The sequence below is a fragment of the Pangasianodon hypophthalmus genome, chromosome 9 (genome assembly GCF_027358585.1).
Source record: "Pangasianodon hypophthalmus isolate fPanHyp1 chromosome 9, fPanHyp1.pri, whole genome shotgun sequence".
NCBI lineage: Eukaryota > Metazoa > Chordata > Actinopteri > Siluriformes > Pangasiidae > Pangasianodon > Pangasianodon hypophthalmus.
Window position 1 is genome coordinate 26,222,712 of NC_069718.1, and position 21,170 is coordinate 26,243,881.

Genomic DNA, 21,170 nt, shown 5'->3' on the forward strand with positions numbered 1-21,170 from the left:
GTTATGGCATGGGCATGTTTGGCTGCCAGTGGAACTGGGTCACTGGGGTTTATTGATAATGTGACTGTTGATAGAAGTAGCAGGATGAATTCTGAAGTGTACAGAGCTATACTTTCTGCTCAGATTCAGTCAAATGCTGCAAAACTGATAGGACAGCGCTTCACAGTACAGATGGATAACAACCCAAAACATACTGTGAAAGCAGCCCAAGAGCTTGGAAATTAAATGTTCTTAAATGGCCGAGTCAGTCACCTGACCTCAACCCAACTGAGCTGCTTTTCACTTACTGAAGACAAATCTGAAGTCAGAAAGACCCACACACAAGCAGCAACTGAAGATGGCTGCAGTAAAGACCTGGCAAATCATCTCAAGGGAGGAAACTCAGCATTTGGTGATGCCCATGGGGTCCAGACTTCAGGTAGTCATTGACTGCAAAGGATTTACCTCCAAGTAATAAAAATAATCCTAATATTTATGATTAAATTTGTTTGTCCCATTACTTTTGGGCCTGTGAAAATGGAGGAACTCTGTAAAATATGGCTGTAATTCCTAAACGGTTAATGCAATATTTTTGTTAAATCCCTTGAATTAAAGCTGAAAGTCTACGCTTCAGTCACATCTTGACTGCTTCATTTCAAATCCACTGTGGTGGTGTACAGAGGCAAAATTACCAAAACTGTGTCACTGTCCCAATATTTATGGACCTGACTGTAGATCCCTTATGAAGAAGCCAGAGGCAGCAGTGGTGAGGAAAAACTCCCTGAGAAGACATGAGGAAGAAACCCTAAGAGTCACCAGACTCAAACAGATGACACCACGGGCCTCAACTGTGCATACACACGTTTCTATGCATAGAATGTGATTTATTTGATAAGCAAATAAGTTAAATGAGGTAATAAGGTTCTGGTGCAATAAGTTAACAGTGTACAGGTAAAAGAAAAACAGTATGATGCAAATGGAAATGAAGTTTAATGAAATAAATAAGATTATGGTGCAGTAAGTTGAGAATTGTCTATCGTGTAAGGATAACCGACAGTATTGACTAACTTGGTGCTCAGAACAAGGTGCAAAAAGCTGACACAGATGAAAGGTGAAGCGTAATCATATAAAAGGCAGGTCTAAAGACTGCCTAATGATGCAGACGGTAACTGATCATGCCTTGCTTGAAGAGTTTAGCATGAGCAGCTTCATCCTCTTTACTGACAGTGATGAGCGACTCTTCAATCGATTTTAGTTGATCTCTGCAAGCAACAAAACACACGCATTCATATCATAAACACGTGTTCAGATAGCAATAACGAGGGATTTTAATGCCATCAGAAGGTCTTCCATTACTATTTTGCAGAACAGATTTACGCAAATGAGCACGGCTCCATGCAAATGAATGTTTGGGACTTATGAACATCCATTACGTACAGCTGTGTGCACACACACGTGTGATAAATAGCAATTGTCTTGTGTATACTGGTGGTTTTTACACACAAATTTAGCACTCGGGATAAACACAGGACTGCGTTTATTATTAAAGCAGCATTTACAAATCTACAGTATCCATGTGAGATTATCCACTGCAGCAAAGGGGAGCACTGCGCATAAACTGTTCAGACATTTCTACATTTTCTTTTAAATCTTTAAAAAAAAAAAAAAAGACAACCTCATTTTTCTCTCATACATAAATTTCAGCTGAAAGCATTTACTTTCGAATTTATTTCATTAATGAATCAGCAGTGGTGCATGTACTTTTGGATTTAATTTGCCTTTAACATTATTTGACCTCAGTAATGTAATTAATAAAAAGATTTAAGTGTCTCCTTGCTACATACTTTTACATTCCTGCATGTTGTTATAAAAAAAAAAAAAAAAAAAAAAAAAACACCTACAAAATATTAAGTGCAATTGCATTTACAAACAGATTTATTTTTACTTCATGTTCGATACAGACCACCGAGCAGGCTTAAGTAAAGTCGCATTTTCTCTCGCTGACTGCTGGACAGACGCCCCACTGCTGGAACACATGCGCTGGAGCTGCTTGGGACGTCCACGCATATCGTGCTACGTGTAATAAATAATACACTAACGTACTGCAAACATTACACACTAAGGGGAAACACTCATGACTCTAACATACACACGTGTTAGAAACACATACCTAACATTTAATTTGTATAAAACTATTAAAAAGGAGAACAAGTAGTAAACATATTTTAAATCATTTTAAAACAAAATAAAAATACAGAACACAATGAACAACAATTTAACTCTAGAAGGTTTTCAGCGTCTGGGGCAAAGCTTTGTGGAGTTAAACAGAATGAATCAATTCCTGCTTCTAGCGTGTGAACGCAAACGTTAAGGTGTGTTTGGAACATGAAAAACGCTGCCTACGAAGGCTGTACTTGGAGACATCAAGTCATGTCTGAAGCTGATGTGTGTGTGTGTGTGTGCTCTCAGTTTGAGTGGTTATAACCACAAGAAGCTTTTGCTAAGCAACTAGTAAATATGGAGATCATGAACTAGACAGTGACTGAGGCTAATGATTAAGCTAGCATGTAGCCATTAAGTGTTGTATACAGATGCCAGTGCTAACAAGAGAAAAGCATCAGGAACATCGACACTTTCCCTAAATCTGCACTTTTTACTAAATTACTGAGTATCAACCAGGAACCCAATTTCAGTTCAGCTAAATGCTGAGAAATGTCAGCTCTGTGTCAGTGCAGGAATTCTAAAATAATTAGAAAATTTAGACTCAGGAAGTGGGGTATGGTAAACACAACTCCGCTGGATGCACCATTAGCACGTTACCTCGGCACGCTATCCTCAATATGCTACCTCAATATGCTCTTCAATATGCTACCTCAATATGCTACCTCAATATGCTACCTCAATATGCTCTTCAATATGCTACCTCAATATGCTACCTCAATATGCTACCTCAATATGCTCTTCAATATGCTACCTCAATATGCTACCTCAATATGCTACCTCGGCATGTTACCTCGGCACGTTACCTCGGCACGCTATCCTCAATATGCTCTTCAATATGCTACCTCAATATGCTACCTCGGCACGTTACCACGGCACGTTACCTCGGTACGTTACTCGGCACGGCTTCCACGTTACCTCGGCACGTTACCCAGTTATTAACAAAAATTATTTTTTCGTTTATTTAATTATGATGAATTTATAAATCTTTTTAGAATTGGTAACTTAAATTTAGTTTCTAATCCGTGCACGCTGCGTTCATTTGTTTTTGTTCTGAAATGAAAATGGAAAACAAAGAAATAGCTTTTTTAAAAAATATTTTTGTTTTTCCTGGCACACACTAAAATAGCAAATTAATGAATTAAAATATATGATAAAAATGGGATCAACTTATGCAGAAATAAATTTTGGGTGATCAAAATATTCTTAAATTGCGACACCTGGCAAACCTGCTGATTGTCCTCCATTACTGCTACCCTCCTGCTACTTTTAAAAAGCATGTAGTCTTACTTCTTGCTGATACGCTTCTGAATCTGAAATGATGAAAAATAAGCAAAGGAGAAATCTGGGAGCGTTTTATAATACTACGTTTTAATGCAAAAAACTACGTTAAACATCTTGTTTCCTTTTTCCCCCCATGTACACAGACTGTTTCCTCACAGGGGCCACTCGTCATGTTGGTCAGTGTGTGTCATGATCAGGCCATTGATAGCTCATTGACAATTTAAAACCTTCCGTGTAAAAGCTTAAACAGGAATAAACCCACAGAGTTCAGTCCGAGTGAAATTAACTCTATGGGTTTATTCCTGTTTAAGCTTTTACACGGAAGGTTTTAAATTGTCAATGAGCTATCAATGGATTATTTTAACCATCACCTGGATAATTTTTGGATGATTTTGGACTAGGATTCATGTAGCACAGGAACACGGCAGCCTCCGCATGGTTGAAACGCAAACCCGAGGCAATCATGTACCCCATTTGCTGTTAACGGTGGATGCGCAAACGCAAAACGATGACTGAATGCAGCAGAATGACTTGCAAGCCATCCGAGATGTAGTCACTGATGTGTTTTTCTCAGCAGTAGGATATAAAGCCCAGTCCAGTTCTACCCTGTAAGAGATGCCCTTACACAGGAGCAGAGCACCAGAATGACATTTCTGAGAAAAAAAGAAAAAAAAAAGAAAAAGAAAAGTGCAGTTCAGTAAAAATGAGTCTTAACTAGTCCTTGTTATTGGTGGAGTCTTTCCGTTAGTGCACTTCTCCAGTTTTCCACTTGAGGTCAGTTACGAGCTGAATTCACCGCCTTCACAGTCCTGTTGTTGATGAAATCTGTCTTCCTGTAACCAGCCTGCAACAGGTGTCCACAAATTAAAGAATCAGTTCTATAATACATTAATAATAATACAGCTAAAAACAGCGCACACCCACTGCGAGTGCACTGACCAGTTCACTTCTCTGATTCACAAAACACTGAGACTTGAGACTGCACGCACCGGCAGCTTTATTCGAGAAAAAAACTATTCAATTCAATTTTATTTGTTTAGCGCCTTTAACAATGGACATGGTCACAAAGCAGCTTTATAGAAATAAATAGATTCAAATTAAACCAAAATAAATTGTAAATAATGTGAATTTATCCCTAATGAGCAAGTCAGAGGTGATGGTGGTGAGGAAAAACTCCCCGGGATGAAATGAGGAAGAAACCTTGAGAGGAATCAGACTCAAAAGGGAACGCATCCTCATCTGGGTGACACGGATAGTGCCATTATAAATCATTCCCTTCTATAACTGTGTACTACACGGACACAGTGCAATGAGCACAACACATCTTATGCATCTACACATCCCTAGACAAATTCAGCCACAGATGAATAAATGAAACTATTGAGCAGTCTCAAAAAAATCTCAAAAGTTCATAATAACGTGCTGTGAAACTGTTTTGTTCACAAACTGGTTGAATAATTGTAATAAATTGTTTTAATTTCAATACTGAGCAAAATAAGCATGCTATTATCGTATGCTCATCACAATCGCAATCACACCGTCACAGTATTGCAATTCTCGCTGGGCAATATGATCATATATGATCGATATCATGATAAATTATGCCACAGTGAACTTTTTCTGAAATATCCTGTGCATCATGAAATCTTCTAACATTTTTATGTTTTTTTAACTTACAGTTATGAACTGATTTAATGTTAACATTTCACTGGTTTAATGTTAACATTTTTTTACAGTTTCAAATCTTTTTGTATAATTGCAAGCTGTTAACCATTTTACAGAATTTTTTATTTTTCCTTTTCAGTGTTAATTTTTTTCCGTAGATGTTAAAATATCATGAATCTCAGTTTTTTAAGGGTTTTTTTTTTTTGAATGCAGCATGACCTTTTTTTACTTGCAGTTTGTTTTCAAACCTTTATATCATATATTGTAGAAATGTTTTCTAGTATAGTGATATGATATTTTGATATATTGCCCCACCCCTAATTGCAATAATGCAATAACTTGAAAAAAAATACCAAACAACTACTTTTTATTGTGGTTGTGATCACACTGACTCTATTTTCAGACAGGTTTTCTGTGAGTCTTTTATCAAAGAAATCATGGTGTAAGTGTGATGACTGCAAAAAAATAAAAAAATAAAAAAATAATAATAATCAACCCACAATAACTCAAAATTAATGCAGACCAGATCTCTAACTGGTGCACAAATGTGTCTTAATATGATGCGTTCGCAATATATAATTGCAGTGCAATATATCTGTCCATGTTCTACACTTCTGGGCAAAAAAAAAATGGGCCAAGCACAAAATAGCAAAATATGAAGCTTTTAATGGTCTTAACAACAAATCATTGGTCAGGAAATTATCAAGAATTAAACTAATAGATAAAGGAAGTTAGTATGCGAGAGCTTTTCCCTTTAATTTCTTTAAATGTTTAAACCTTGTGGCTCTTGATGAGCTGCATCAGGTGCAGCAGAGAACCAAATAATCACTAATCTTTTAAGGAAAAAACGTCGTAGTTTGAATTTTACATCAAACATTTTAATCATTATCATGATTTTACCTTTGTGTACAAGAAGACTATAGAAGTGAATTTCCCTGTTTCTAGCTTTTCCCCAAACAAACAGTTCACTGCAGCAAAAGGAAACCAGCAAATGGAGGCACAGGAGCTCTCAGGAGTGCATCTGTTTCATTCCTGCTCATTTTCTCACCAATGATTTGTTATTAAGACCATTAAAAGCTTCATATTTGCCATTTTGTGCTTGGTCTGTTTTTTTTTTTCTGCCCAGGAGTGTATAGATATGAAGCGGTATTTGCCTGAACTTCAGACTTACTGACCTTCTTGTAGCTACCATGAAGCTCGGAGTATCTCCACAGAGTGTGCAGCAGAACACTAGCAGCCTGGCCAGCCTTCGAGGATCCGTGCCTACACCATGTGTAACACAAAATTTACAAAAATGAAAATCAATGAAGATAAAGCTTGGTTTAGTCTTTTTAACTACTGAATGAGATAGCTCGTACAAGTAACGTGAAAGCTTTTGCTCTAGTGCCTGCATTTTAATCATTAAGTAGCAAATTAGTCCCTTCCAGTTAACTGAGCCCAGTAATTAGAGGAATTAGTGTGTGGAAAGCTACAAACATTTGCATTCATGACCTGGAGCGAGCCAAAGATAGATATAAAGATTAGCAGATCCCTTTAATTGGTGGGTTTTACACAGATTTCCGATTCGTCGCAGAAGTAGGCGTTATTTAAGAGAGGAAGCCTATCAGTAAGTCTGGCTTGTGTAATGCTGCATGTGACTGACGATCGTAACTCCTAATTCTCTGAACTCAGATTAGGAAAATCCAGAGAAAACACAGAATTCCTATTCGGGAGCTCGGGATGGTTTTCTCGACCCTGAGTTCAGCAAGTGATGTCAAATCAACATGGCCGCTCGCAGAATGAACAGTAAACGCAGTACCTTTAAGTTGCTTTAGATCCATCAACACACAGACACGTTCACGTGTTAAATCTGTAACACTGACTCTACAGTTCACTGTTCTGAGGAGGAAAATATACATCACTCCTCGCTGCTAGCTGCTAGTTCTTCTGAACTTCTCACTTACGAGGTAACTTGAACTAAAGCTAGACAAAGGACCATGTGTCTTAAGGAAGACTGCTAAAAGGTGAGGTGTGCTGCAGTAGGATGCTCTGTGTAAAGGGGGCTCACGGGTTTTAGCCCCACCCACTGGGAGAACAAGCTTTGACTCAGCTAACTCACGTTATTCTTTATTCTTATCTGTCTTGTTGCTCCATGTGCTCAAAATTTTAGGTGATTATATTTTTCTTTTCGTGGTAGATCAATTGGTCTGTGTTTTTGTTAAACTATGAATCCTGCTATAAAGCCTTTAGATAAAGTGGGGTTCATCAGCTGGCAGACCGCGGCTCGGACCCGGACCCAAGTGTTCCAGGTGACAGAACCAAGAAAATTACTGTAGCAGAAGCACAAAATGTATAAAAAACTTGCTGTCGTTTTTCGAACCCTCACGGCTTCCATAAATCATATGCAATTCAAATATAAATTGAAATATTAATTATTTAGGTAAAGGCAGCTCACTGAGAAAGGAAAGACTTCTACATTTTTTTTTAAATTTTACTCTCTCTGGTCTGATTAGCGAAGTGAGAAGTATGCACTTATTCTCCACTTCGAAACAATGTGTCTTTTTATAGCCATAAGCTAATCATTAATGACGAAGCAGTAACTGTTCTCACCGTTCAGGCATGTTGGTGTTTATCCAGCCCTTTGTAAGCAAGAAAGTTTACGTCACTGGTTGATAAGCCGAGGAATGAAAATTAAAATAAACATCCATTACTGATGGTTTTGGATATAGTTTGTTGATTGGATTGGTTTTTTTCATTTTCAGTCTATATCTGATTGGGTTTGCAATAAAGATGTTCACAAGAAAGCTGTTCCACGCTGAGCTGAATTGGACCATCTCAACTGTTCGTTGAGTCTAAAGTTAACAGGGACATTCATGAAATCAAACAGTGAGAAACTTTTTTTTTTTATTGTTTTTTTTTTTATAGTATACGTGTATTAACTGAGTGTTTCTGTTGGAGAGATGGGCTACCTCTCTTTGCTGCTGATCTTGATGATCCTGGGAAGGACGCCGTTGTTGAGAACAGCGCGTGCGTTCTGTACGGACGCCTGGCTCAGGTTGTTGAGAATCTGACAGATGGATGTGACGTCACCAGGCTGCGCTGAATCCGTGTCTGAAGCGTGAAGCATGGAAACCAGCTCCGGCAACACCTGTTTAACTAAAGCGCATTCAAAACCATTGGGACATATCACAACAAAGTTTCATGTGAAACGTGCCGAAAATGTTTTTTTTCTATATCAGAAACCAGAAAAAATACAGAAACTCTGTAGTAACTATGTGATGTAAAAGCAATGACGACAAAAGATGACAGAACAAGCATTATAAATTATAAATTATCAAGCTATAAATTATTAGTATTCATCTATGTATCCGTGTGTGTACGGAAGTCCAGAAAGGCCATTTCTTTTTTTTTTTTTTTAATCTTCAGATCACAACAAAAACGTTCACATGTCGAAATGGGTTATCGAGCATACATACTATACATCAGGGAGCATCTTAACAGAAAGCAGCCGGTGCAGTGGCAGAGTTACGGCCTTACAGCCCCAAACGGTGTGGGTTTAATCCTGAGCTCTGGTGACTGTGTGACGTTTGGCTACATTTTTCCAAAATTTCCCGCTCGGGATCAATCAATTACATCTATCTATCTATCTATCTAACGGTCTATCTATGTGTCTGTCTATCTAACTAACCATGGAGACGTCCCAGTCCCTTAAACTGACTGGCGTTGAAACTGACCACGTGTTCAGGATCTTGATGGGGTTCATGATGGTATAGCTACAGATTTCTGACTGACACCAATCTGAAAATGGTCTAGCGCTGATAAACATAGATAGATAGATACATAGATACATACATACATACATAGATGATAGATCAGTCCAATCGTATCTGGAAAGAGCCGGTGTGGGTGCAGGTTTTAATTCCAACCAGGCAGAAGCCACACCTGAGTCTAGTGAAAGCCGAGATCAACTGATTAAACAGGTGGAATCAGGTGTGGCTCCTGTTTGATTGGAATGAAAACCTGCACTGGCCCTTTGTGGATCAGACTGGACAAACCTGTGATAGATAGATAGATACATGGATAGATAGATGTACTTGATTATAAGGGAAAATTTGGGGCTGTAAGGCCGTAACTCTGTACCAGCTGTGTTCTGTTAAGACGCTCTCGGATGTGCAGTATGTATGCTCAATACCACATTTCGCCATGTGAGAAAAATTATTTGTGATCTTGTAAAAACAACGTTTGTTATCTTGAGATCACAAGCAAAAAAAAAAAAAAAAAAAAAAAAAAAATAGAAATACCGTCTGGCCTGTCTGGACTCCCATAGTGTGTGCGCAATTGTGTGTGCGTGCGAGTGTGCGTGCGAGTGTGCGCGCGAGTGTGCGCGCGAGTGTGTGTGCGAGTGTGTGTGCGATGCTGGCGAAATGCTTACTGATGTCAGAATGGAGCTCCTTGTAGCGTGACATGTTTTTCAGCAGACTCACTGAGGCTCTCTTCACATCCTCCTCCGCTTCCTGCAGCACCCTCTTCACCTGCTGCAGGCCTCCTTCTCTCTGCACGATGGTGTGTGCCATGGCTTGTGACACCTGAACGCCATCAGAAATCGTTAGTCTTGTACTAACACTGAACCATGTTTATTTTATCTGAATCACTGGTTATTTGAAAGACCTATCTAATCTGGCTAAGACTTCAGTGTGTGTAATACTTTATCTGTAAGCTTTTCAACTGATAAGAACCAGAATAATTACATTATGTTATTAAATTAACAATTTATAATTACATTTATTTTATTTTTCTCTATCTTATTTGATGTACTTTATACATTCCTTAATTTTTATATTATTTTGTCTTTTTTATATATATATATATATATTTTATTTTTCTAGACACTGTTCTGGATCACTAGATTCTTCTCAATGTTTCCCTCTGGGATAAACAAAGTCTTATCTAAATGTACATTCTGGCATATAAACCGAGTCTGAAGTCCAGAATGAACCTCAGTGTTTACAGGTATTTTTCTTATGAAATTATGTCACCTCCGTAACATGAAGAGCGAACTGGTGGACTCGAGCACTGCGGTACCTTGTACGTAAACACACACAGTGAAAATGCAGGTTTTACCCCTCCGTTTCCTGCCGTCAGGTTCTGCATGGCTCCTACGGACGCCTCCTGTGTGAGCTGGCGCTTGCTGATGGCGAGCAGTGACAGGTACATGCGGATGGTGATGCTGCTCCACAGCCACTCCACACCGCGCGGGTTACACTTCTCCTCCAGCAGAGGGCATTCGGATTCTGAGTGCTAAAATACAAAGCAGCAACAGCAGTCATTCTAAAAACAATCTCTAAAAAGCACTTACACCTAGGAGCAATTTAGTGCAGTCAATCTGGCATGTTTTTTGGGAAGTCGGAGGAAAACTAGAGAACTAGAAGGAAACCCATATGTTCATGGTGAGAACACACACTCCTGAAACTCCACGTTCTCACACGGACTCATGTTATTATAATGAGAAACTGTTTACCATGTCACAGCTCCAGGGTCCCTGAGTCAATCCTGAGCTCGGGTTACTGTATGTGTGTGTGTGTGTGTGTGTGTGTGTGTGTGTAGTTTCACATTTTCTCCCCATGCATGGGTTTCTTGTGGGTTCTCTGATTTCCTCCCAGTTATATTGCTCCTAGGAGTGCATGAATGGCTGTGTGAGTGCTTGGAGCCCTGGCACAACTCTGGCACGTAGTGAGACGTAAAAAAAAAGGGGAAGCAAAATTTGCACATCAAACTCTGAAGAGAGTGGAAAAACTAACAAAAAGGAACTATTTATTTAAATAAAGACATTTGGCTTTGGGTTATTTCTATGGAAGTTTGCAAAGAAAGAAAAATGACTAACGTCGTCTGCCTCAGAGAGTTTGGCATTCCTCATAACCAAGCAGCCGGGTCTCTGGGTCTCGGCAGCAGCGCTCTGTCTGGACTCCTGCACCACTGGCCTGATCGGTTCAGACACCTCGCACTCAAACTGATAGGTGAGGTTATGCAAGATGCACACGCAATTTTCTAAGGCCTGGAGAGGAGAAAACATCATAAACATTCCACAGAGATGGAAGGAAAAATGTTTTTGAGTCAAAACAGATGAAGCACTATTAAAAACTATAGTTTGACACAAAACCAGCATACGGACAGAAGCTTATTCCTGAGGTTTACTATAAACAGAATCAAACAGACACGACCTCGGGTAAATGTTTTACCGTGAAATAATCGTTGACGCAGTTAGAAAATACCTGATCGTCTGGTTTATAATCTGCAATGGTTCCACGGACATAATAAACAAGGCAGTCGATGAGGCCATCACAGTCTCTCATGGCCTTGCGTGCATTGGGTCCGGCTGAACTCACGTTTCTACGAATGAAATATGTGTATGAGAAAACAACCATAAATTCATCAGATGCATGAGCAGTACTCACAACTGCACTTCTTCCTGTCATGACCCATGCTTGAGTCTCACACCCACACACCCACACACACACACACACACACACACACACACACACACACACACACACACACTCACCTCAGGCAGCCTGTAGCATTAAGGAAGACCTCAGGATCTGCCAGTAGCTCCAGTTTGGGCTCTTCGCCCTCGGTGATACCCGAGCAGGGAACAAGGACGGTGTCAGTGAGGGGTTTTACAGCTTCTCTGCCTAGCTGCTCCTTCAGCATGTCGTGAGAGGACAAGTTCCACAGCAACCCTGAGGGAAATCCACCACATACGACAAGCTTAAAAACAGTAGTCTTCAGATCCACAAGGTTTACGTTCATAAACTCTCTCTTGTATCCGTGTATCTACAAACAAACCCTCTGGAATACTCCATGCTGTGGAATGTGTCTAGTTCCTAAGTAAACAGCCAGAGCAGATACTGGCTTCAGTCCCAGAATAAGGAAAAGCAGAGATTCAAATGCTCTCACCTACAAGCTCCGCCTTCTAACAGCTTTAGTATTTCCAAAGCTACTTTCTACACAATATGGGATTACCTGGAGGTGTATATCTCCGTACTAAAACGGGAACATCTCGCTACCATGACTTCTGGCTTAAAGACAAGAAGACAGGGCAGTGATTAAAATATCATTTTTCGCCGGAGTGCCTCTTTAACAGCACTGAGTACGCTTCATTTCAAAAGAACTACATGTGGAAACACCCTGAAAGCGATCATATACAGATAGGTGACAAATTAAAGGAAAAAAACAGTGGCTCTGTTATGATGTTAGGGGTCCACTTTAGATAAAAAATCAATACAAACTTCTGAGTGATCATCTTTATCCTATGATGAAACGTTTCTACCCTGACAGGAGTGGAGTGGAGTCTGAAAAATGAACTCCACTGAGCACGAGAGCTCTCTGAATAGTTTAATGAGGATGAAAATTATGTAAATCATATGCTGTGGTCTTCGCAGTTACCATATCTCAACCCACTGGAACACCTTTGGGAGCGACGTGGTAGACAGAGCTCTCCACCATCATCATCAAAACATCACCTCAGGGAATATCTTTTGGAAAAAAAATGGTGTTCATCGTCCAGTACAGCTCCTGAGACTTGTAGCATTTACACCGAGCGGTTCTGGTGGCTTGTAGTGACCCAAAACCTTACTAAGACACTTTATGTTGGTTTTTCCTTTAATTTGTCACTCTGTATAACTATCTGAGCTGCTGTGCAACGAATAATTCTGGATCATGTTTAGGATATGAACTGTATACCAGCACAGTCCAGATGTTTAATCAAATGATCATTTATTCAGGTATTATTACTATTATTATTATTGCACTTCCCAGATGATAAGTCACATTCTAATGAAAAAGGTGTTATCAGGTGTTACGAACAATGGCTGCCACATCTGAAAGGCAAAGGAAGTTTCAGTGAAACTGTATCATAATGAAAGTTTAATATGCAGGTGCAGGTCCTCATTGTTGTGCTCCACTTCTTCAAATACTGAAAGTTATTTTCATACTTGCTTTGAGTTTGATTCATAAGAATAGTTAGCAGCTCCTCTGATAGCACCGTGTTCCTCTCAGTCGTTTCATGTAAGTATGCGAAGACAATGTCAGTAAGTATTGGCGTTGTGACAACTACAGAGTTTCCCAACCAGTATTATTACTTCAGCTCGAAACAACAGGCAAGTATTTTTGAGTTTCACCACCTACAGAATTGTGTCTCATCGATAGTGAAAATGCAACAGAAAACAAGATTGCAGAAGCATTCTAATTATGGCAGAGACGAATCATGACATCAAGGATGCACTTACTGCAAACGGTGTTACGCTATCACTCTTTCATACTGGTGGAAAAATACTGAAAATGGATTTTACATTGCACATGAAAATGCAAATGCAAATTCATGCTTGGCACGCACATTTACTCCACATCATTTACATTCACAAAGGAAATGCAATTGGAAAAAACGAACTTAATTTCATTAGCGTTTGAATAAAGTCCAGATGCTGCCACAATCTTTGAAGTGGGACTGAAGGGGATGATTACTTTTTATTAATTCTTCTTGTCACAGGAAAATTGTTCGTTTGAATGCTGACAATGCCACAGCATACACGGCCTGTGGTTAAACCTCTGTAGGTGGAAAGATTGACGTTGTGTCCCTCTCCCTCTCCTTCTGTGGATTAGTGTCACGCAAGCCAATCACAGATGTCCACTGTGCACTACTGGCTATCCTGTGACATCGCATGTGATGGCCTCATGTGTCTTAAAGGAAGCATATGTTAGCCCTCACCTTGCTTTGAGAAATGAGAACTGCCTTAGGGATTGGAAATGACTACATTAGGGCAGAAAATGTACTAGGACATGTTAAAAGAAGCTGGCAATCATGGACAGTCTTTAAAGAGCTGCACGCTGGACAAACAGTGAGACCAAGTAATCATGAATACTTCGAGGGGTCAAGTTCAAACTCTGAGTTGCTTCATTTCCAAACTGACTTGTGATTGGCTCCATGTAAGGCTACAAAGTTATATGAAATCCAAAGTGCTATCTAGCATATATAGCAACGTACCTCCACTCATACCACTTTAATAGGAACACCTGTCATGTGGTACATAAAACCATGTAACGTGATAATAGGTCAAGAGCTTCAGGTAACATCAAAAATCAGAAATTATCTCAGAAACTGCTGATCTCCTGGGCTTTTGACATACAGCAGTCTCTAGAGTTCAGACAGAAAACAAACACAGCCTGTGAGCGACAGTTCTGTGGACAGAAATGTCTTGCTGATGAGAGAGATCAGAGGAAAATGATGAGACTGGTTCAAGCTGACAGGAAGACTATAGTAAGATCTCCAGTCTTCAGCTGTCCAGTTTCAGTGAGTCTGTGCCCATGGTAGCCTCAGAGTCTTGTTCTTGGCTGACAGGAGAGGAACCTGATGTGGTCTTCTGCTGTTGTAGCTCATCCACCTCAAGGTTCATCCACATGTTGTGTGTTCTGAGATGCTTTTCTGCCCACCACGGTTGTAAAGAGTGATTATTTGTGTTATCGTATCTTTCCTCTAGAGTCTGTTGTGTGTAAAATTCCCAGGAGATCAGCAGTTTGTGAAAAACTCAAACCAGCCATCTGGCACCAACAACCACGCCACGATTAAAGTCACAGAGATCACACTTTTCCCACACTTTGCTGTGAAGCTCTTAACCTGTACCTGTATGATTTTATGCTTATGGCTGACTGCATGAATGAGCAGGTGTACAGGTGTTCCTATTAAAGTGTATATGATTGCCTTGTTACAGATTAACCACACAGACGCAGGGTTACTGCGTAAACACACGGTTTTCTGTAATAAAATCCATCCCATGTAATGTAACTGGGCGGTAGATTTATGAATATGTCTGAACTCGTGAATGAAAACTGGAGTGTTACAGACCTGTGAGCTGTCGCCGGGTTTCAGCGTCGCGGTTTGTCTTGAGCAGGCGCAGAATCAAACCAATACCTTCATGGTCTTTCACCTCCATCTTGTTATCGTTGTTCTCGTAGATGACATTTCTCAGGGCAGCGGATGCGGCTTGCTGCACCTCGCCGCTGTCCGAGTTCAGGAGCTCCAAAAGCTTCGGGATCCCATTCAGCACAGACAGCTGGAGCGTGGAGGAGAGGAGAGGAGAGGGCGTGGAGGAGAGATCATTAAAAACATTTAAATACCAGTCATAAATGTCTATGGTGTATGGGTTATATAGATTAGATGGTGTTGTCTGCCAGAATCTCCCACTGACTGAAATATAGTGATGAGTATTATGGCAATGACTTACAGATAAACACTAAGTTTATTCTGTTTATCAATGTTCTGCTATGAGGTAACATCTGATAATGCATAAATTGAAAATAAATCACAGACACGAAAATAAAGGGAAAAAAAAAAAAAGATGCACAAATAAATGGTTTACCGAAACCTCTGGAATACACAAACATGCCTGCTTATTATTTATTTGTGCAATTGGCTGTACTGAATTTAGCATCATGGAGCACAAGTCTGAAACATTCATTCATTTCTGTGTCTCAAACATCTCATGCTGGAAAAATCAATCCATGAATGTGTGTGTTTTTCCACTGACGAGTCTCCATCAGCCAATCAGGTTACGCGACAACTTTCCGCTAACACCCACATCAGAAACGTGTTCAACCAATTAGCGGCTCTGCTAGTATAAATAGAAAAGCTGATTAAAAAACAAAAAAAAAACAAAAACATGCATGCACAATTTGGTTTTGATTAAAATGTACTGAATTCACAGATGAAATGGTGCATCAGTATGGTGTAATTCTGACATATGCCTATAATTAAGTGTGTGCACATTATTAATCTACACAATTTTCAATTTGTGAAAATAATATTCAACTTCAGGCAGTGCCACACACCTGCTTTATTACAATAAAAAAATCTACTTAACCAATGTAATCTAATATTTAATAGACAATCCATCCAATATGCATTAAAGCAATGATGTAATATGTAATGCATAAAATAGTTACAGTAATAAACAAATCAATTAAGATGCATACATTTCTTAATTTCAGGCAAAACTGTGTGAAACTCCGTGTGACCCTTTTGGCTTTCCATAGTCACAGCTCGGCTTCACACTGAGTGTGTGATGGTGAGACTGCAGTAGTAATTTAATTAATTAAATAGTAATTTCATGCTATTCAACGCCATCCACCTCCATGTCGGTGAGATCTTGGGTAACACCAAGACTATCAAGTATCACTTCATATTTTAATAAAACAAAATCTTCGTCCTGACAACCTGCTCGCTCTGTTAATCTCCGTCACGCTGCTGTAAGCTGCACTCTCGTCCTCTGTATTGTTTCCATTTATCTACCTCCGCATTCAGCGCAGAAACGTGAGTAGGCGTGGTCTAAGTCTTAGCCACGCCCATAGCTACTCAGCATATTTGGTGAACTTGAAAATGAAAAGTAAATGTTCAGCAGTTGTCTCTAGTGATCATTTGTGTTTCTCTTTTCGTTTTGTCTCTAACAGAGCGTCCATGCTGAACACGACGTCGCATACTTAAACTCTGCCACTGAGTTTATTTATCCATTTTATGTTTTAATTTGCATTTTGTCAGGTATGTAGCCTAATGCTATGAAAAAGAACAGAAGAAGGAGGCATTACAACTCCGTTTTAATTTTGGCACCTATTCTGCAGTTCATTAAGAAAATTAAACTGCAAAGTGTAGTTTGGATTTTCTTTTTTTCCTATTTCCACGAAATACCAATATGATGAAGAACATGAAATGACAAAAAGATGTTTTTTGACACTGTTGTTGCATGCTTACATGCCTGTAAATGCAAATGGAGTTGTGTGGTTTTTTTTTTCATTCTGCTATGGGAAAAGAAATGGCAAATGGGGTTTGCATTTTTCGTGTTTAATTTTTTAAATAAATAACAAAACTGAAATGTCTGAATACTTACTTCCCCTCACTGTATAATGAGACTTTTTAGGATATTACTTACTGATGTTATTTTAAAAGTTGTACAATACTTTGCGTAATGTAAAGCAGTGTTTAGATGTTTCGAGGAGCTTTAGCTGAGTCGTAGTACCTCGAGAGAAAGCGGTGTAGACATCTACACTACCTGGCCAGATGCAGTTATAACACACAGACGCGGTGTGAACGCTTTATGTCTAACACTACAGACCATTAATCAGAAAACACACCGTCTGAACGCTCTGAGATTTCTTTTAGATGCTGAATGCAAACTAAAGCCGTGTCTACTCTTAGCTACAGTTTGCAACACAAACAACTTGCATTAATTGATACTCTCATTAAATGTATATTGTAAATGTAAATTAAAAATCACCTCTGTACTGATAATTATCCAAACATATACTTATGTTAGCATTTAGACTTTGTTTGAATTACAATTCAGCAACATTTTTTTTTTTAATGATAACTGACATCTGATATGATATTGCAGTATGATATCCGCAATGGACTGGTGTATTCCTGCCTTACATCTTCCCGGTGTTCCCGGAATACCGGCTCTGGATGTACTGCGAATGAATGAATGAATGAATGAATGAAATCAATTCATTAAAGAATGAATGCATCATGACAATGTGTTATTGTAATACAATGTTATGAATTGGGTTTTTATTTATGGGTTTTAGTAAGACACTTTTTTTTTTCTCGGTGAATTAAGCCTCTGATTTGAAAGCGATGTTCTGTAGATACTGATGTGACGTTTGTGCTTCCTGTGTAACCTTTCAATCAAACTTCTCCTGATGAAAATGTCTTTGAATGCCTTTTGTAAAGAATTGCAGTTGTAAAGTGTGAGATTACACCGAATGACGAGTCCCAAGTCACCCTTTTCTACTCACCTGTTTCTTAGCATCTGCACTGCTGAAGCACTGGTTTTGGATGAAGTTTGCAGCAGAGATCTGCATTTCCTCGTTCTTCTCAGTCAAGAGATTTACAGCCATCCTCATCGTCATCGTCATCGGCGCAGCTTGCTTTCCACTCCTGTGTGGCACAAACCCAAATACACACATATATACATTTTATACTTATCAAACAACAATGTCTTTTAATGGTTAAAACCCCTTGGTGAGTAATTTTATTCCTCGTCAGTGTGACAGGAAACGTCTTTTAACCAATCAAGAACCAAAGCTTAGCAAGAACTGAAATTCTCACGCCTTACTTCAGCGTGTCAGCTGTTGCTTCTTGCTGTTTGGCTCCTGCCATCTGCGCTGTGTGTGTGCTGACCACTGAGGGTTGTCTTCTCACTGTCTCCTGCCTCTGCCAGATGTTCGGTGTTGCCCACACTGCATCTCCGTGCTGAATGGGTGTTCTCGGAATATTCTGCTTCTCCCAAAACACCGTCTGATGCTCTGCTCTTAGTGGGGTGATGTGTGAAGTGTCGGGTAGGAAGACATCGTCAAGATTGTCCTCATAGGCAGGCTTGTTAGGAAGCTGAAGAGTAGCAGAGCAGCCTGAAACAAACGGACGAGTGTTTTGGAGCATCTTGGAACAGGCAGAGTTCTGCAAAGGGAAGGTCCCGTGGAGACGGTCGGCTGAAGACACGGATCGCATCACAGGGAGAGTAAAACCTGCAGATCCCCAGTTGAAGCTGTTTCCTGATGAGCCGTACCTAATCATCCCGTACTCTCCTCCATTCCCCCGAGGAAACCGCTGCCTCGTCCAGTGAGGCTTAGTCATCCTAACCATAGGTCTGTTCGGTCCTGAAGCATCAGGATGCTCAAAAGAGCGGAATACCTGTAGCAAAAATGATTTCAGCTTCATTTTACATGCAAGACGTAAACGCTGTTATGAATATTATTTTTAAAAAGAAAGCAAGCTTGTACCTTCATAGGGCTGCTTCTGAAAAGTGTGGTACTTGTTAATTGGCTGTTAGATTGACTACCTGTGAAATTAGACACAGAGCGAAACAAATAAGAGCCAAATACAAATTCATAACTAACATATACTAGACTTTTGTCTAGTTTTTGATTAATATTCTTCTGCTTTGTCCCATGCTGTCAGTGTCATGGGTGTGGAAATTTACATTAAATAATCTATAATCTATAAATAAGCTGATACTAATGTTAGGTTTTTGCCGGGATGCCTGGAGTTTTTAGCTCACTGACTGAGTCCTATTGTCTAGTTACACTGAAAAAAAAGAAATATGTGATCGATCAGATTTAAGACAACATGTATTTCACAGATTTAAAAGAATTATGTACACTTTACATAATTATGTAGTTTCTCATCAAAACGTGTTTCATTAATTACTAGTTTGAATTATGCGGAGCGAGAGTGATCAATAGCCGTAGTACTAACATGCTCCAATTACGTTATAAAATCTTAGCGCTGATGAGAAGAAATAACTGTAGTATTAATCTAACATGATTAACGCGTGTGCGGTAAAACAGTGCAGCAGTAAACATCGCTGCTTCACTACCTCAGTGACCCCGGGGTCAATCCTGCGCTGGGGTGAGCGACTTTATTCAGGGCTTTGAAAATACACGATCAAATCATGTGGGATGTACGAAAACAAAAGGTGTACATGTAATGCAGCTCATGCACGTGAAACCAATCTATGCAGTTGAATTACGTTAATTCAATCAGCTTTTTTTCCAGTGCAGCAGAAGTTCAGTCTTGCTACCCAGCTAGCATGCCGTGAGTCACAGCAGGGACATTCTGCAATGTACATGCATCTCCTGACACTTATGTGACAAATGCTATGCAGCTGATGGCGGTCTGCCAAAACTAGGCTTGCCTTTAAACCAAAGCTGGCTGAGAGAGTGCTTGAATGTAATGAAAAACTAGATATACAGTGGGTTTGAAAAGTATTCACACCCCTCCACATTTTATTGTGTTATAGATTTAATGTAAATGGATTCAATTTACCAAATTTTTTGGCCATCAATCTACATAAAATACTACATAAGCACAAAAATCTACATAAAAATAAAACCAAGTTTTTAGCTATTCATTAAAATCAGGAATTGAAATCTAGAAGTTAGATAAGTATTCAGATCCTTTATTCAGTACTTTGTAGAAGAACCTCTGGCAGCACTTACGGCTCCAAGTCCTCCTGGGTAATTCTGTACAAGCTCTACACACCGCAGTTTCTCCCATTCTTCCTGGCAGATCCTCTCAATCTCAATCGGATTAAATGGTGAGGACAATCAGAGGCTTGTCCTGAAGCCACTCCAGCGTTGCTGTAGCTGTATGCTTTGAGTTGTTATCGTGCTGAAAGGCGAACCTTCACCCCAGTCTGAGGTTGTGTGCACTCTGGAGCAGGTTTTCTTCAAGGACCTCTTTGTTTTTAGCTGCATTTCCTTTAATTCTGACCTGTCTCCCTGTCCCTGATGCTGAGAAGCAACCCTAAAACCTACAGGTGATGCTGCCACCACCATGCTTCAGTCAGTTTTTCCACCAGGTTTTCACCAAACGTTTCGCTTGGTGTTCAAAAGTTACATTTTTGTTTCAATAGACCAGACAATCTTTTTCTTCATGTCTCAGAGACCTTTAAATGCTGGAGTGGTTTCCTTCTAGACACTTCACCACAAAGGCCTGATTAATGGAGTATTTCTGAGATGGTTGTCCTTCGCGCAGGGTCTCTAGGAAGAGCTCTAGTGGTTCCATTACATATCTTCTTCCATTTCAATGCTTTAGAAATGGTTTTATGACCTTATGATCGCAGAGGTCTGTGGAGAGTTCCTTACTCTTCATGGCTTGGTTTCTGGCCTGACATGCTCTGCAAATTGTGTGACCTTATATACACAGGTGTGTGCCTTTCTAATTCAGGTCCAATCAATTGAATTTGCCACATTTGGACTCAGGCAAGTTCTAGAGCGCTCTCAGGATAGCAAAGCAAACAGGATGCAGTCAGCTCAATCCAGAGTGCCTTTAGTCAAGAGTCTGTATATGCATTTAATGGGAAAGTTTTTGAGTTTTAATACATTTCTAAAAACATGTTTTCACTTTGTTATTATATATTAAATATTGTGTGTAGATTAAATTTAAATGAGATTAATGGGTAAAAAGTACATTTCAATTCCAATAACTGTTAAAAAAG

The 21,170-nt window shown here is 39.5% G+C and overlaps 1 protein-coding gene across 14 annotated transcripts in view; it reads right to left on the bottom strand.

Annotated features, from left to right (window-relative positions):
• Nucleotides 1-1,499: 1,499 nt before the first annotated feature.
• Nucleotides 1,500-21,170, bottom strand: part of pkp2 (plakophilin 2) — a 21,379-nt gene continuing 1,708 nt past the window's right edge. The window contains exons 2-15 of one of the 14 annotated variants that reach the window (XR_008302211.1): nt 18,952-19,010; nt 18,288-18,862; nt 17,968-18,109; nt 15,026-15,233; nt 11,687-11,864; nt 11,397-11,514; nt 11,009-11,179; nt 10,249-10,425; nt 9,560-9,713; nt 8,097-8,283; nt 6,324-6,411; nt 3,058-4,327; nt 2,954-2,992; nt 1,500-2,864 (exon numbers count right to left, since the gene is read on the bottom strand). Coding sequence is in view for 1 of the 14 variants with exons in the window: in XM_026919812.3 (XP_026775613.3) it covers nt 4,259-4,327; nt 6,324-6,411; nt 8,097-8,283; nt 9,560-9,713; nt 10,249-10,425; nt 11,009-11,179; nt 11,397-11,514; nt 11,687-11,864; nt 15,026-15,233; nt 17,968-18,109; nt 18,288-18,862; nt 18,952-19,010 (2,126 nt within the window). In the remaining 13 variants the exon portion in view is untranslated. Of the gene's footprint in view, nt 4,328-6,323; nt 6,412-7,737; nt 7,980-8,096; nt 8,284-9,559; nt 9,714-10,248; nt 10,426-11,008; nt 11,180-11,396; nt 11,515-11,686; nt 11,865-15,025; nt 15,234-17,967; nt 18,110-18,287; nt 18,863-18,951; nt 19,011-21,170 lie in introns of all 14 variants that reach the window. The other 13 variants (XR_008302209.1, XR_008302212.1, XR_008302213.1 and 10 more) reach the window with 13 other exon arrangements.